Below are 17,473 nucleotides of genomic sequence, written 5' to 3'. Positions count from 1 at the left end.
CTCCATCTTCCGGCTATGTCAGATGCTCCCCTAGGTGAAAAGATTGCTACCTATCTTCACAATTGGCGGAAAATAACAACGGACCAATGGGTCCTCAAAATTGCTCAATTCGGTCACACCCTAGAATTTCTGCAAACACCCCCTTGTACGCCACCGATGCACCAGAGAGCCAACCATCTGCATCAACTCCGGCAGGAGATTCAGGCAATGCTCCGAAAGGGAGCAATAGAACCGGTACCGAAAGCCCAGGAAAACAAGGGGTTTTACTCCCGGTTATTTCTTGTTAAGAAAAATAAGCTCCAATGGTGCCCCATTCTGGATCTCAGATCCTTAAACACCTATCTCAAGAAACAATCTTTCAGGATGGTGTCTCTGCCGGACATCCTTCCGTTATTGAACCCAGGAGAACATATGACTACATTAGACCTACAAGACGCGTATTTCCACGTGCCGATCCATCCTGCACACAGACAGTACCTTCGGTTCTTAGTAGCCCGAACACATTACCAATTCAGGGTACTGCCATTCGGCTTGAAGTCAGTGCCGAGAGTATTCATGAAATGCCTGGCTCCAGTAGCGGCTGTGTTGAGGAAGCAAAAACATCAAATATTTCCTTACCTCGACGACTGGTTAGTCAAAGCACCATCAAAAGTACAGGCCAGAGAGTCAACACAGGCCTGCATTGACTTGTTCGCCAAACTGGGATTGACTCTCCACGAGGGAAAGTCAAACCTCCACCCAACAAAAGTGATCACATTTCTGGGAGCAATATTAGGCACGGACTGCAACAAGGCATTCCACTCCGAAGAAAGGCAACTGAGGATTGTGTCCCTCTTCCAAGACTTTGTAAAAAGAAAGTCTCTTTCAGTCCGCAGGTACAAATCCTTGCTGGGCACAATGTCATCTTGTATTCCCCTGGTGCCTTGCTGCAGGTTAAGGATGCGCCCATGGCAGGAGAAGATCGATCGCCAATGGGGTCAAGCGGAGGGATCCTTCGACGACACAATATGGGTGACACCAGTGATGGTACAGACAGCGGAGTGGTGGACACAAAAAGGAAATGTGTCTCAAGGTCTGACGTTTCTGGCAAGAGCGGCTCCTCTAGTGGTGACGACGGATGCGTCTCTAGAAGGATGGGGAGCTTTCCTTCAGGACCTTCAAGACCGCGGTCGTTGGAAGGTGCACGAGCAGCAATTACACATAAATCTGCTGGAGCTCAGAGCGATCCGCTTGGCATTACAAGCTTTTCTACCAAGGATAAGAGGTTCGCCGGTGTTGGTAAGAACAGACAACACTACGGCGATGCACTATGTAAACAAGCAAGGGGGAACAAGATCTCTCTCCCTGTCTCAGGATGCCCAGGAGATATGGGAATGGGCTCTTCAGCAAGGAATATCATTGGCAGCAGAACACCTCCCGGGGGATCAAAACGTCAAGGCGGATACTCTCAGCAGGCTCAAATCGTCCTGCCACGATTGGGAGCTGGACCAGGGGATCCTGGACAGCATCTTTCGAAGATGGGGGACTGCGATAGTGGACCTCTTCGCTACAAGGGAAAACAGGAAATGCCAGTACTTCGCAAGCTGGCTTCCCCAGAAGGGATCTTGGGGGAATGCGTTTTCCATGGCATGGTCCGGCGTTTTTGCCTACGTTTTTCCTCCAATTTCTCTTCTTCCCCGCGTACTGGTGAAGAACAAGAAAGAACCGTGCAGGCTGATCCTTGTAGCCCCGTGGTGGCCCAGACAACACTGGTTCACGGAACTGCTGCTGCTGTCGGAGGACCATCCAATTCGGTTGCATCCAATTCCAGCGCTTCTGACAATGTCCAAGGGTCAGGTGCTCCATCCGGACCCGAAATCCTTGCGATTAGCAGCCTTTCTCCTGAACACTGTGAGTTTAGTCATATGAACATCTCACACGAATGTAGGGAGATCCTGTCCAAAGCCAGAGCGGAGAGTACCAACAAAACCTACAGGATGAAATGGAAGAGGTTTTGTCTATGGTGTAAGAGGCATAACGTTCACCCTCTTACTGCTGCACCTCATCAAATTATACCTTACATTCTGCTATTAGCAAAGTCAGGATTAGCACACGCTTCCATCAAGGTGCATTTGGCTGCGTTATCCCGCTACAGGAGGTCTTTGTCAGGCCCGTCCTTATGGTCATCAAGGATCATCAAACAATTTATGAAGGGGATATTCAGGGTCTTTCCTCCAGTAAAGCCTCCACTACCACTATAGAATCTGAATATAGTACTCTCTCAATTGATGAAACCACCGTTTGAACCGATACACAAGGCGGACCTTAAGTTCTTGTTCTGGAAAGTGGCTCTTCTCATTGCATTGACTTCAGCGAGAAGAACAGTTTCAAGAGGATAGGATGATTCTCAGGACGAACCCGAAGTTCATTCCTAAGGTGACAACTGATTTTCATCTGAATGAGCCGTTGGTGTTGAAACGTTTCTTTCCTCATCCGTCAACAGCAGCGGAAAGAGTGTTGCACTCACTGGACGTTCAAAGATGTATGAAGTTTTACTTGAAAGAAACTAAGGCTTTTCGCAAATCTTCTGTTATTCGTCGCTTTCAGCGCACCCAGGAATGGTTTCCCGCTGTCAAAGAGGGGAATTGCCAGATGGATTTCCAGTGCAATTATCTACTGTCATCAAGCTGCTGGAAAGCCTCTGAATGCACGAGTTCATGCCCATTCCACGAGGGCAGTGGCCACATCCACTGCACTGTTTGGAGGAGTGCCAATCCAGGATATCTGCAGAGCAGCGACCTAAGCATCTACGCACACCTTCACCAGGCACTACTGCTTGGAGGCAGCCGCAGAGTCAGATGCGGCGGTGGGAGAGGCGGTACTGCTGAATATCATCCAGTAACGGTGAGCCTTTTTTCCATCCGTCCATCCGTAATTTCTCTTGTTTTTACAAAGTCACATTTTATATATGTGTATACATGTATGAGATTATGCTTCATTTTCAAATCGTATTGCATGATTATGAAATGTATCAGAGAAATGTGCTTTGTATTTCACTGCTCGCTATTCTGATTCAGGCATGTGAATCTATGAAAGTTCCAATACTGGAGTAAGAAAACAAGTTACTTACCTGTAACTTTAGTTCTCCAGTATTGGAAGCTTTCATAGATGCACATGCACCCACCCTCCTCCCCTGAGAGGCTCACCTCGGATTTAGCACAAAAAGTGTGTTATATGCACAAGTGCGCGAAAAATCTGAGGGGCAGAAGGTTCTCTCAGGAGTGTTCTAGAGGGTGAGGAGCTCTGATTGGTTCAGGGAAATGTTTGGGCCTTTTTTCTACATAACAAAGGCTATGGGTTGCAAAAGGAAAATGGGCCTAGGCCTCTTTTCAGTTTGCTATACTACTAAGCACTGCTTTTTTATATACCGGAGACTCCCGTCTTGACGACGGGGAATGATTCAGGCATGTGAATCTATGAAAGCTTCCAATACTGGAGAACTAAAGTTACAGGTAAGTAACTTGTTTTCTTCTGATTACTTACCCAGTGGCACTTGGTATTACTCATCTGAACTGAGCACATTGAGTGCTATATACAAATATTTAGCCTGGCGACTTGCTTGCCTGGGCAACTTCCCAGTGTGGCTCAGAAAGCTATCAGTCACATAGTGTCCATTGAGTATCAGCCCACCCAGACTCACTAGTAAGTAATGGGCACACAATGGAAGTTTTGCCTAAATCTTCAGCCAGTCAGCTTACTCCCCAGGGCCCCACAGGACGCAATCCATGCTTTGGACTCTGCCAAAACCATTTGAACTGGAACATACATGTCTTAAAGAGACAGATAAAAGAGGAAGTGGTTCTAGTGACAGCCTACCATGTGTACCTTGATATTCCCAGAATCTTTATATAGTGTACTGCCGTTTGGTGTTTGAACGACCAGTGATAAACTGCCCAGCTTAGGTGCTCCTGTGAGAATCTTGGGTTTTCGCATCCTCCGCTAATTCTGTATTTGAGTGCTTAGTTTAGTTGCGTCATCTGACTCCTGACAGTGTTTATGCCTTTTAGTCGGTTGCACAAGTGCTGCCAGTAGACACGGAGGAGGCCTGAGCCATACTCTCTCAAGCAATTGCAGATGGGAGAGATGCAGCCAAGCACGTGATCAGATGTGGACTGGATATGACCGATTAGCTGGGCAGAGCACTTTTAATGTTGGTGGCCCTTCTGCGCCACACCTGGCTGAGAACCACTGGCTTTTAGGGGGATGTCCAGGCCTCGCTTATGTACATGCCCTTTCATGGCTCCCGGTTGTTTGGAGAGAAGATGTACTCTTTGCTCGAGCACTTTAAGGATAGCAGAGCTACACCAGGTCATTGTGCCTTCCCATGGCCCCCATCAACCCTAGTCCTTCTTCCGCCCCTTTTGTTGCCCATAGAAGGGGTTTCCTACCGTGTCTGTAGACACCGAGCCACCCCAGCCAGCAAACCACACAATGGTTTCATGGCCAAGGACGTGGTTCCCACAGACCACGTGGGACAAGCAGCCTGTAGTTGAGCCAGTACACCAACCCATAGCAATCGCAGCCTCCAAACCCCTGTAGTATGCCCTCTGCCCGTTGTGGGCATCCAGTGGGGGAAAGGATATGCCATCACCTGCACTACTGAAGATTCTTATCCTCCGACTGATGGGTTTTGCAGTTAGTCCAAAGGGGCTACTCCCTCCCTTTTGTTACCACCCCCTACCTATGCCACCTGTTTGGGACAAGCTGACCGAGGACTACATCTCCTTGCTTAGTAAGTAGGTGTTAGCTTTCTTGGCCAAGGGGGCTATAGAGAATGTGCAGGCATCAGAAGTAGGTCGTGGTTGCTATTCCCGCTACTTTCTGGTGCCCAAGAACGGCAGAGGCCTTTCTCCTGTTTTATATCTGCACCTTCTCAATCTCTTCCTGAAAAAACGAGAAATTTAAAATGATCAAGTTTACAAAAGTCACGACTGCCCTAGACCCACGAGACTGGATGGTATCACTGGATTTACAGGACGCACATTTTCACATCCCTGTCCTGCTGGCCCACATGCGTTAGCTGTGGTTCACAGTCAGCCAAGAGCACTTTCAGTTTGCCGTGCTCTTCCTCTGCCTTAACAGTGCCCCTTGGGTGTTTTACAAAACGATGGCGGTGGTTGCAGCTCATCTTTGAAGGTCAGGGATTCCAATCTTTCCCTACCTCACCGATTGGCTGTTGAAGGCAGGTTCCCCCTGGCAATCGTCTCCCACCTCCAGACTACAGCGAACCTCCTGCACTCGCTGGGGTTTACTGTCAATGTGCTTCTCAGACACTCTCTTTCATCTGAGCTGTTCTGGACACAGTACAGTTTCAGGCCTTTTCTCCCGAGCGACGATTCCAGGATATTCTAGCTATGATATGGATGTTTCAGCCTCTATCCTGGATTTTGGTGAGAATGACTAAGAGGCTGTTGGGCCTCATGAGCTCCTACAGCCTTCTCATGACACATGCCCTCTGGCATTTAAGGGGTCTGCAGTGGGACCTGAAATTCCATATGGCACAGCATCAGAGGATTCTCTCCGACATGGTCCAAATCTCAGAAGTATCTGCACAAAATCTGCAGTCGTTGCTAACAAACTACTATTGGGTCAGTGGTAGACTGCTCTTCCTTCCCCAACCAAAGCTGACTGTAGTGACAGATGCAAAACATATGGGATGGGGCGGCCATCTGGAAGAGGTGGAGATCCGTGCACTCTGGTCTCTGGAGGAATCCTTCAATCATGGAGATTGAGTGGCGCCAGTTGACAACTTTTGACATTCTGCCTGAAGTCTGCAGTGTTATCTTGGCAGCCAAGCATCCCTCCTGCAAGACAATATATGACTGCTGTTGGAGCAAGTTTGTGGCATGGAGTGCAGACAGACAAGTTGATCCTCTTTCTGCATCCCTTGCCTAGGTTCTTTTGTTTATTCTTTCCTTAGCCCAGCAGGGCTCTGCTTTGGGCACTTTGAAAGTCTATCTTTCTGCCATCTTGGCATTTCTGCAGTTCCAGATCAGTCATCCTTCTTCAAGTTCCCTATTGTACATAGGTTTTTGGAAGGTCTCCAACACATGTTCCTACCTGCACCCTTCATAATGCCTCAGTCGGACCATAATTTAGTCCTCACATTCCCAATGTGTGCTTCTTTTGAGCTGTTATACAGCTGTCTTATCCGGCTCCTTACCATCAAAAAGGCTTTCCTAGTGGTGATAACATCTGTCCGGAAGGTCAGTGAGCTGCAAGCCTTGTCATCGCAGCCGCCACACCTTACTAACTATCCAGACAAACTAGTCCTTAAGACTAGAGCATTCTTCCTCCTGAAGGTGGAAACTCCCTTTCACATAGACTAGTCTGTCAACCTGCCTACCTTTTACTCTCCTCCTCACCATGCTAAAGGAGAGGAGAGACTCCATTGTCTTGATACAAAAAGAGCATTGCCGTTCTGCCTTGACCACACAAAAAAAATTCAGGTGGATGATCAACTCATTGTGAGTTATGTCAGAGCAAAAAAAGGGAAGGCGGTGCAGAAGCAGACCATAATACGATGGATAGTTCTCTGCATTAAATCTGCTGTGCATTGGCCAAAAACCAACCTCGTGAAATATTACATGCTCTCTCGTCCAGACCCAAAGCTGTGACCACTGTTTTAGCTCGTGCAGTACCTGTCCTGGATATCTGTCAGGCAGCAACATGGGCCTCCCGGAACACGTTCACAAAGCACTACTGCTTGGACAGTCATTTCCTGCAAGACAGCCATTTTGCCCATTGAGCCCTACAAGATATTCTAGTATAAATCCTTATTTCTAGCTCACGTCTGGGAGGTCTTGGTTGGATATCTATTCATAGGTAAGTAATCTGTGGCTAGAAGTCTCTATCAGATGAACAAGGTACTTACATTCAGCAGTGCCTCTATCTAGCTGAAGATTCCTTACCAATTCACCCATCTTCCCCACTCGGTAAACAGATTTTGGAGTATGGGACTGTCCCCTTTTTAAAGGCCCAAGTTTCACGCACCAGTGGAAAGTGTTCTTTATGACTCTGCTCTTCTTGCGTGAAAAGTAGTGAAAAACTGATGTCAGTGTGCTGGGGTTGTCCCTATATAAGAACCATGCACATATCTTCCAGAGCCAAAGACACTACATGGAGCCGAACTACACCACCTCGCAGGGGTACTACCCACAAAAAAAGTTCTGGATCCATTCTGACATTTAGGGATTATTCCAAGGTAAGGAATCTGCAGCCAGATAGTCTTTACCCGAAAAGGTGTTACCTAAGGTAATTAACTTGTTCTTCTCTGCAGTCAGAGCTGCTGAAAATGTCCACAGCTATGCACAATGTACTGTAGCATTTGAATGACTAAACTAATTCTTCCAGCGTGGATCCAGAATCATTTAATCAGTGCCAGGTGCAAAAAGAAACTCTAGTTAGGAATACAAAGTTTGACAAATCTTGGCTCCTATGTAGAATAACTACAAGCACTGGTGACCTCCACTTCTCTATTTCTGGGTCTTAGTGTCAGTGCCACCTAGTTTTCAAGAAGTTATATTCCCCATATTTTTTCTGTCCAAACATTGACTTTTTTCTACCTCTGTCTCCCATCTTTAACCCCCCTCAGGTCTTCTGTCTTCAAGCAAGCCCTGATGAAAATGTATTTAGCAGATGTCCCTTTAAAACCTCTTTGAACATCATGGGGTAGGTGCTGCGACCCATGTGCGCAGGTGGAGCCCAAGGTCCTCAAGAAGGAAGAGACAAAATTATTCATGTCACCTGCAAAAGATTTTTGGTCAAAATCAAAGGCTGGGTCCCTCTTTTTGAGCCAATTCACTGAGAAATAAAAATCCCAAAGCAGACGTACAATAGGTCACATTCTTCCTCTCATCTTGAGCTCAGGGGAAAAGGGACTACATCCTCAAAGTAGTGCAACTCCCCATCCAATTCCTCATCAATTTTATAATAACAAGAGCTTAAATCTTGGGTAACTTTCCAAGCAAAGGACTTTGAGCTGAACAACTCCAGGCTTTCAGAAAAGCTCTGTTGGCAATTTCAGCTGTTAAACAATCCTCTTATGTGGATGTGGAAGATGGATATGGTCCACTCATCTCCCATGATTCTTATTGACCTTGGAATGATGCTGGCGGTTCTTACCTCCTTATTACACAGTAACATCTGTTTCTAAAGACCCGAATGAGAATTAAAAGATCCATATTGCGACACTGCCATTGTTGTTCAGAACCATCAAAGAAGCCTATCCCTGACTTCAGCTTATTACTTGACTGAAAAGGAAATAGCAGATTTAAAAAAACCAATGAGACCATTTTCTCCAGTTGTGGTCCCTTTCTTCCCCCCTTTCTTTTAAGCTGTTGTTGCAGTCTATTTCTGACAATGGACTAGTACTGAGAAGCCCCGTTGTTGGGGCAGCTATGCGCTTTACACATTTTATAACTTAACAAAAGATAGACACATTAACATTTCTGGTATTTGTTTGGCTCAGATTCCCTGAAGTTTCTTGAACTTGAACCAACAGAGGTTGAAGATAGATTAAGGTGGAAAATCTCCTTCTGAGCATTCCAATGCAAGCTTACATTTGAGCTTACAAAATGCAAGTGCCTTGACATATCCTCTGAAAAGGATTTCTTTGTTCCTGAAAATCATATTCCATCCTAGCAAGAAACTTATGCAGCTGCTGTAAAAAAAAAAAGGTGAAGCTCCTACAGCTATATCTGCATTCTAACCAAGTAAAATTAAAATTATATCTGTTTAAGTACACCTGACTAGAAAAAGTCTTCTAAATCTGGATTGCCATTTTGTTGCTAATCAAACTGCTTGAGTGAAGCGACAATCCATCCCAGATTACTTGTCAAGCACTTAGGAAGCATTGGGTCAGCACCTACCATCTTTTCAGACCGCTCATCCTACCACAGAAAATGCTCAAAGCCTCATTAACAAAACTACAGCAGAATACCTTCCTCATAGCTCCTTGGTATAGGGAGACAATGCTTTTAGACTGTTGGACAGAAAGGTGTTTGCATTTGGAAGCCTAGTTTAATAGCTTCCAAATCCACATGCCCATAACAAGGTATTCCAAGGCTTTATGGGGAAAGGAACCTCAATCCATGTCCATCCTCACTGAAGACAAGATATTTTGCAGACCTCATTAAGTATGACATGAACACTACCAAACCTGCAGACCTCAGGTATGAGACGAATGCTGCAAAACACACTATGCATTCTGGATTATTTACAAGTAATACATTGGTTAATTGTGTGCTACCTACAGTACATCATATGCAAGCTTGTGTAGATGAGCTTCAAAGGCATCTGCGGATATGTATTTTGATGGTTATTGATTGATTGGGGAGACTCCTACAGTTATGCCCTGGCAAATTACTTACGACTTCTAAGCTATGGATAATGGTAAGATGTTGAGTTTATCTTTTTCTGTTATGGGTCTATAACTAAAAGACGCTTTATTGCTTGACAGATGTGCCTGGTAGTGTGGGCTCGATTGAAGAGCAATACACCTGTCCAGATGCATACAGACATTTCATAGCCCGCTTCAAAACGTCCCCTCTTCCCAAGGTAAGAAATGTTATTTTCTTTAACTCTCCTCCAACCATTCACGTGACTGCTTTAAAATGACACTGTTGATGTGTATTTGTTCGTGCACGCTTGTGAAACATTGCCTCCATGAAGCTGTGTGTGGAATCTGTACAGAAATTATTGTGGGAAGTTTTCCCTGGACTGCAGGAACCTACTCGAACATGCCAGGCCAGGGGTGCCATGTTTAAATACCAACGTTACCGCAACGCTATGAGTGTTAACGGCGTCTCAGGCTCCCAGCTGCTTCCTGGTCACACCCCTTGGGGCAGCCAATCACGGAAGGCGAGGGGAGGAGAGTAGGCTGCTACCGGCCATTAAAGCCGGTCACAGCACGGGAGCGGGCACTCTTGGACTGTGCCGCTACCCTGTGGGCCAGTAATTCTATTTTAAAACTGCTATTATTTGAAACATTTGAAACTGTATGAATTTTATGTATTTTTAAATACCAACGTTACCGCAACTCCTCGAGTGTTAGAGGCGTCTCAGGCTCCCAGCTGCTTCCTGGTCACACCCCTTGAGGCTGCCAATCGCTGAAGGCAAGGGGAGGAGACTAGCCTGCTACCGGCCATTAAAGCCGGTGGCATCGCGGGAGCGGGCACTCGCACCGCTACCCGCGGCCCATCACTGAGCTGACCATGTGATACAATCTAAACTGTGACAAAGAGTCACACATCAATAAGACAACCTAAACAGCGACTAAAAAATTCGATATGAATGTGGAGTAATGAGGCTACTGCCTCGGTTTTCAAAAACTCATCACTGTCAGAAGGAATCTGACAGACGAAAACAAGACAGACCCGAGCGGGCACTCTAGGACGGTGTCACTACTCTGTGGGCCAGTAATTCTATTTTAAAACTGATACTATTTTAAACATTTGCAAGCCTGGCTGCCCCAGTCATAATGGCCAATCTCTCTTATACTCCTCTCAGGAATTGACAGCACCATTCCATCAAGCATTCACTCAATGCTATTGTTAGCTTGTTAGCACCAGGCTGATACAAAACGAGATCTTCCTGCCACGAAGATCATTCCCTGAAGTTCCACAGCCTACATGCCTTGCCACCCAGCCACAGAGACAGAACAAACATAGGTGCTCGGCCCTGTTAATCTATTATTTAAATACCCGCTCTTTAGTCAAACACCAGCTTGCCATCTTTCTCCTTCTTGCATCAGAGAAACCGGATATTCTCTTAGTAACGGAAATCTGGCCCTCACATGAATCTACCCCTGATATCCTGCCCGCATTACCAAATGAACACTACATTCTCCAAACTAACCGTACATCAGGAAGAATTGGTGGCGGAGTAGCTGCTATCATAATAATAGATGATGTTGTAATTAAACTGGAATATGACTCTGCGCCTCTTATCTGAGTTTTACTTTGCAGGCCCCCGCAGCATATGCCCCTGGTCCCACATTCCCTGAGCGAACAAGTCGCCAATTCGGTCACTATCCACGCTAAAATCCTGTTAATAGGAGACTTCAATTATTGGGCTAACGACACATGAGGTTGGCCCCATTCGGCTGAGCTCGGCAGGTATCCTCGGCTGCACACATTAAAGGTCACATATTGGACCAAGTATGGACCACTAACTTGGCGGTGGCCGCACTCTCAACCCTACCATGTATATAATGTCAGACCACTTCCTAATAAAATTCACCTTTACTAATCTTATGCCAAGTAGAACTCCCATGACTAAGGGTATATCGTCCAGGAAATGGAACATCATTGATAAAAAAGAATTCCATGATACACCGGCCAACACAGCCCCAGCCACCGATTGCAATGTTAATCGCTACGAGGAAACTATCTCAGCTTGGTTACTAGCTGCCAGTAATAAACATGCCCCGCTTAAAGAAATAAAACGGGCTTGCCATCTTGACGCACAGAGATGGTTTTCCCCTGAACTAAAATTAGAAAAAACTTGCCCTCCGCCTACAGGAAAGGAAGTGGAGACAGAATTACTCAGCAGACAGGAAACAAACCTACTTGGCGGCACTGACAGAATATAAAAAGGCCATCTTAACAGCCACAGCCACTCACTTTTCCTCTAGAATTCTGACTTCTAACAACAGATCTACGGAAATCTTCACAATAGTAAATGAACTATCTAACTCAGATAGAGCCCTAAGTAAGCCCATTCCCACTCAAGTACTTTGCGACTCTCTGAATAACTTCTTTATTGAAAAGAATTCCACTATCAAAGCGAGTATTCTCATAAACACCTCTCACGAGATAGTCCCCTCTAGGGTTGAAAACCCCTGTTCCCTTAAACACTTGAACACTTCCCGGCCATCACTACAGAGGCATCCAGGACCTCCTGTCTAAAGTAAAATCTGGATCACCCACGGATTGTTGTCCGCCACACATCCTAAAAGAAGCCTTCTTTGGCTTCCCGGGTCATGCCTTTGCTCTTTTGAACGAATCTTTGGTCCAGGGTTGTGTTCCTAAAGCCTTTAAGGAGGCAACTGTAGTTCCCAGAAACCAGGGGCAGACCCCCAGATTCTGTCAAATTACCGCCCAATATCTTTGCTTCCGTACCTGGCTAAGGTATTGGAGGCTCATGTGGCAAAGTGTTTGTCTAATTTTATTGAACAATCCAACTACCTCCACTCACACCAAGCTGGATTTCGCCCAGCCAACTCAACGGAGACGGTAATACTGGTGGTACTGGACTCCCTGCGGGAGAAGGCCGACAGACCCTGGTGCTGTTAGATCCTTCATCCTTCAGCCGCCTTTGACATGGTCGACCATAGTATTTTGGTGGACCCTGTCATGGAGGCCAGCATCCAGGGCTCAGCCTTGGATTGGATTAGATCCTTTCTTGAAGATCGTTCCCAGTCATTCCGCATAGCCCAGTCAGCCCTGTCAGGGAGGCCAGCATCCAGGGCTCAGCCTTTGGTTGGATTAGATCCTTTCTCAAAGATCGTTCCCAGTCAGTCCGCATAGCCCAGTTTATGGCACATAAGTTAAAAACAACTTGCCGAGTCCCGCAGAGCTCCTCATTGTCCCCTCATTTGTTTAATCTCTACCTCCTCCCTCTGATTCGGTCTCTTAAGGCAAGGAAAGTTGTCACCTTCAACTATGCCGGCGACTTACAATTAATGTTTACAATCGCCAACTCACCGCAATCAGTCTCTGACTTCCAAGCTACTATGTTGCACATCAGTCACTGGATGGACTGTAACCCTTTAAAGCTTAACTCTGGCAAAACCAAACTAGTCTTGACAGGTGGCAGCCACAACCTTTGGGGTCCACACTACTGGTCAACGGAACTGGGACCCTCCTCTTCTGCAAAAAGCCTTGGTGTCACGATAAATAACAACATGTCATTACAAACCCAAGTTGGCTCTGTGGTCTCTACTTGTTTCTTTCAATTATGGAAGATTAGAAAGATCAGCAGACTACTCACAGAGGCAGCACTCATACAGGTCGTGATTGCTACGATTATGTCACACCTAGACTATGCTAACTCAGTCTACCCTGGCCTGCCACTATTCTTAACTAAACGGTTACAGATGGTGCAGAATCAAAGGGCCAGACTTATTCACCAGCAACCAAGATGGCAACATGTCATCACACTTTTGAGGAAATGCATTGGCTTCCCATCCCCCATGGTTTTTCTTTTAAAGTGAGATGTTTGGTCGGAGCCCTACATTTATCGACAGCCTTATTCAAAGGTACATTCCCGCACGCAGTCTACGCTCCGCCCACCTCCATCTTTTGCCAACTCCTGCCTTTAAGTTGAAGTGACAAGGGGATGTAGGTTTACAACTCTGGCTCCTAGGGTGTGGAACTCCTTTCCTCTGGAAATTAGATCATGCACTGACCTGCTGAGTTTTAGGAAATCTCTTAAGACTTGGCTGTGCACTCAAGCCAATGAATAACTCCAACCGGGTTCAGAAACTCCTAGAATCAGCGCCATAGATCCAGCGGTGTACCAACAACTGATACTCTAATGCATGGGTACTCACAAACTTTCTCTCGGGGGCCAAATTTACAGTGTGGTTTCTGGCCGAGGGCCGCACCGGTGGAGGTGGGGTCAGTGGGGGAGGGGGAGGGGCTAGAGGAAAATAAAACTGTGACAATGATGTTGAACACAAGCCCCTGCAGCCGACACCTTCGTCCACTGAGCCAACAGACTCTCGCTTTCTCTCTCTCTCTCTCTCTCTCTCTCTCTCTCTCTCTCTCCCTCCTTCTCTCTCTCTCTCTCCCTCCTCTCTCTCTCTCTCCCTCCTTTTCTCTGTCTCTCTCTCCGTCCTTGTCTCTGTCTCTCTCTCCCTCCTTCCCCCTCTCTCTGTCTCCCTCCCTCTCTTTCCCTTCCTCTGTCCGACTCCCTCTGTCTGTCTCCCTCTCTCCCCCGGTCACCCTCTGTCTGTCTCCCTCCCTCTCTCCCTCTGTCTGTCTCCCTCTGTCTGTCTCCCTCTCTCCCTCTGTCTGTCTCCCTCTCTCTCTCCCTCTGTCTGTCTCCCTCGCTCCCCCTGTCACCCTCTGCCTGTCTCCCTCTGTCTGTCTCCCGCGGTCTGTCACCCTTGGTCTCCCCTCTCTCCCTCTGTCTGTCTCCCCCTCCCTCTGTCTGTCCCCCCTCCCTCTGTCTGTCCCCCCTCCCTCTGTCTGTCCCCCCTCCCTCTGTCTGTCTCCCTCCCTCTGTCTGTCTCTCTCCCTCTGTCTGTCTCCCTCCCTCTGTCTATCTCCCTCCCTCCCTGTCTGTATCCCTCCCTTTGTCTCCCTCTCCCTCACTCCATCTCCCCCTGACTCCCTCTGTCTTCCTCTCTCCCTCTTCCTCCCTCCCCCTCTCCCTCCCCCACCCTCTCTCACCCTCTGTCTCCCTTTTCCTCCCTCTGTCCCTCTCTGTCTCCCTCTCTCTGTCTCCCTCTCTCCGTTTTCGTCTCCCCCTCTCTGTCACTCTGTCTGTTCCTGTCCCTGCCTCTATCTGTCTGGCCCTGTCTGAATCCCTCCCTCTGTCTGTCTCCCTCTCTCCCTCTGTCTGTCTCCCTCTCTCCCTCTGTCTGTCTCCCTCTCTCTCTTCCTCTGTCTGTCTCCCTCTCTCCCCTGTCACCCTCTGTCTGTCTCCCTCTGTCTGTCTCCCTCGGTCTGTCACCCTCGGTCTCCCTCCCTCTCTCCCTCTGTCTGTGTCCCCCTCCCTCAGTCTGTGTCCCCCTCCCTCAGTCTGTCTCCCCCTCACTCTGTCTGTCTCCCTCCCTCTGTCTGTCTCCCTCCCTCTCTCTGTCTGTCTCCCTCCCTCTGTCTCCCTCTCCCTCACCCCGTCTCCCCCTGACTCCCTCTGTCTTCCTCTCTCCCTCTCTCTCCTTCCCGCTCCGTCCCTCTGTCTCCCTCTCTCTCCCTCCCCCTCCCTCTGTCACCCTCTTTCTCCCCTTTTCTCCCTCTCTCTCCCTCTGTCCCTCTCTGTCTCCCTCTCCGACTTCGTCTCCCTCTCTCTGTCACTCTATCTGTCTGTTGTTGTCCCTGCCTCTATCTGTCTGACCCTGTCTGAATCCCTCCCTCTGTCTGTCTCCCTCCCTCTGTCTGTCTCCCTCCCTCTGTCTGTCTCTCTCCCTCTGTCTGTCTCCCTCCCTCCCTCTGTCTGTCTCCCTCCTTCTGTCTGTCTCCCTCCCTCCCTCTGTCTGTCTGTCTCCCCCTGTCTGTCTCCCTCGGTCTGTCTCCCCCTGTCTGTCTCCCCCTGTCTGTCTCCCCCTCTCTGTCTCCCCCTGTCTGTCTCCCCCTCTCTGTCTCCCCCTCTCTGTCTCCCCCTCTCTGTCTCCCCCTCTCGGTCTCCCCCTCTCTGTCTCCCCCTCTCTCTGTCTCCCTCTCTCTCGGTCTCCCTCTCCGTCTCTCTGTCTCCCTCTCCATCTCTCTGTCTCCCTCTCCGTCTTTGCCTGTCTTAGTCTGTCTCTGCCTCTATCTGTCCCTGTCCCTGTCTGTGTCTGTCTGTCTCTACCTCTATCTCTCTTTGTCTCTATCTCTGTCTGTCTCTGTCTCTGTCTGTCCCAGCCTCTATATCTCTCTCTGTCTCTCTCTCTCTGTCGCTCTATCTCTGTCACTTTCTCTCTGTCTCTCTCTCTGTCTGTATCGCTATCTGTCTCTGCCTCTATCTGTCTCTGCCTCTATCTGCCCCTGTCTCTGATCCTGTCTCTACCTCTATCTGTCTCTGCCTCTTTCTGTCTAAGTCTGTCCCTGTCTCTGACACTATCTACCTCTATCTGCCCCTGTCTTTATCTGTCTCTGCCTCTGTCTCTGTCTCTATATGTCTTTATTTGTCTCTATCTCTGTCTCACCTCACTGGCTCTCACTCCCTGCTGCCCCCTGTCACCTCACCCGGCTCTCACTCCCTGCTGCCCTCCCACCTCACCCAGGCTCTCACTCCCTGCTGCCCTCGCACCTCACCCAGGCTCTCACTCCCTGCTGCCCTCGCACCTCACCCGGGTTCTCACTCCCTGCTGCCTTCCCACCTCACCCGGGCTCTAACTCTCTGCTCTGCCCTCCCACCTCACCGGGCTCTCACTCCCTGCTCTGCCCTCTCACCTCACTGGGCTCTCACTTCCTGCTGCCCTCCCACACCTGGGATCTCACTCCCTGCTCTCCCCTCCCACCTCACCGGGCTCTCACTCTCTGCTGCCCTCCCTCCTCACCCGGGCTCTCACTCCCTGCTGCCCTCCCACCTCACCCAGGCTCTCACTCCCTGCTGCCCTCCCACCTCACCCAGGCTCTCACTCCCTGCTGCCCTCCCACTGCACCCGGGCTCTCACTCCCTGCTGCCCTCCCACTTCACCCGGGCTCTTACTCTCTACTCTGCCCTCCCACCTCACCGGGCTCTTGCTCCCTGCTCTGCCCTCCCACCTCACCCAGGCTCTCAGTCCCTTCTGTCCTCTCCCCCCCCACCTCCCCACTCCCCACCCCCTACCCCCCTGTGTGTGTCAGCCCGGGCTGACACAGCCTCCCGGGCACACCCAGTACTTCACAGGTCTTTAAAAGACCATTTACATGTAAATGAGGCTTTGTTCACCTCTTTTTAGCGCCCCTGCAGTTCCACTCTGACTGTGGCTGGAATCGCCCGGCCCCCACAGAGCAGTCTCCCTGAGTCTACCAGAGGTGTTTGCTGACTCTGAAAAAAAAAACACAAAAAAAAACACGCACAGATATTATGTCTGTAAGGTCCGCGGTCCGCCAAGGAAGGCTTGCTGGGCCACGGCCGGCCCGCGGGCCATACTTTGAGTACCTGTGCTCTAATGCCATATACTCACCTGAGCCCATAAACACACACACACACAGTTGGGAAAAACCGCTGGAGTCTAAGTTCATGATTTCTGAATTCAAGATTAGTTACCTCTTATTCCTAACTAACCATTCACTGATCACAAAGTTCTTTCCTCTGGTCGATGGACTATTAGTTGAACTCGTTGATGGTGAAATGACATACATGATTCCTCTTATATTAACAAGCATTTGCAATGCAATAGGTCTCGCATTAGGAAAGTTTGAGCTATTGGTATTGTAAATGGGAAAGTTTTTTATTTATGTGTTGGTTTTGAAAATAGCGAAATTAATAGCTTTGTCATTTACAATGCCAATAGTTATAACTTTCGCAAATGTGATACCCATAGCAATTGTAATGCAATATGTTTTGTATTTACGTGACTTAGATGTATTGATATTACAAATAACAATGGCTTTTAATTTTTTTAAATAACTAATAATTAAATAAAAGTTATTGTAATTTATAATGGCAATAGCTTAAACTTTTGTAAATAACTTTTGTGAAAATTATGTTCAGTGTATTTTATTGTGACGAAAATCCAAGAACAGAAGTGAAATATTAACATCTTTTTGTGACATTTGTAATAAAGCTTGAAACA

General features: G+C 48.1%; 1 protein-coding gene across 1 annotated transcript in view; it reads left to right on the top strand.

Moving 5' to 3' along the window:
- Positions 1 to 17,473, top strand: part of WDR90 (WD repeat domain 90) — a 1,374,469-nt gene that overhangs the window by 827,718 nt on the left and 529,278 nt on the right. The window contains exon 29 of the mRNA XM_086941318.1: positions 9,500 to 9,597. Within this exon, the coding sequence (XP_086797444.1) occupies positions 9,500 to 9,597 (98 nt within the window). The remainder of the gene's footprint in view (positions 1 to 9,499; positions 9,598 to 17,473) is intronic.

This window comes from Lissotriton vulgaris, chromosome 10 (genome assembly GCF_964263255.1).
Source record: "Lissotriton vulgaris chromosome 10, aLisVul1.2, whole genome shotgun sequence".
Lineage (NCBI taxonomy): Eukaryota > Metazoa > Chordata > Amphibia > Caudata > Salamandridae > Lissotriton > Lissotriton vulgaris.
This window is presented reverse-complemented; position numbering and strand designations above follow the sequence as displayed.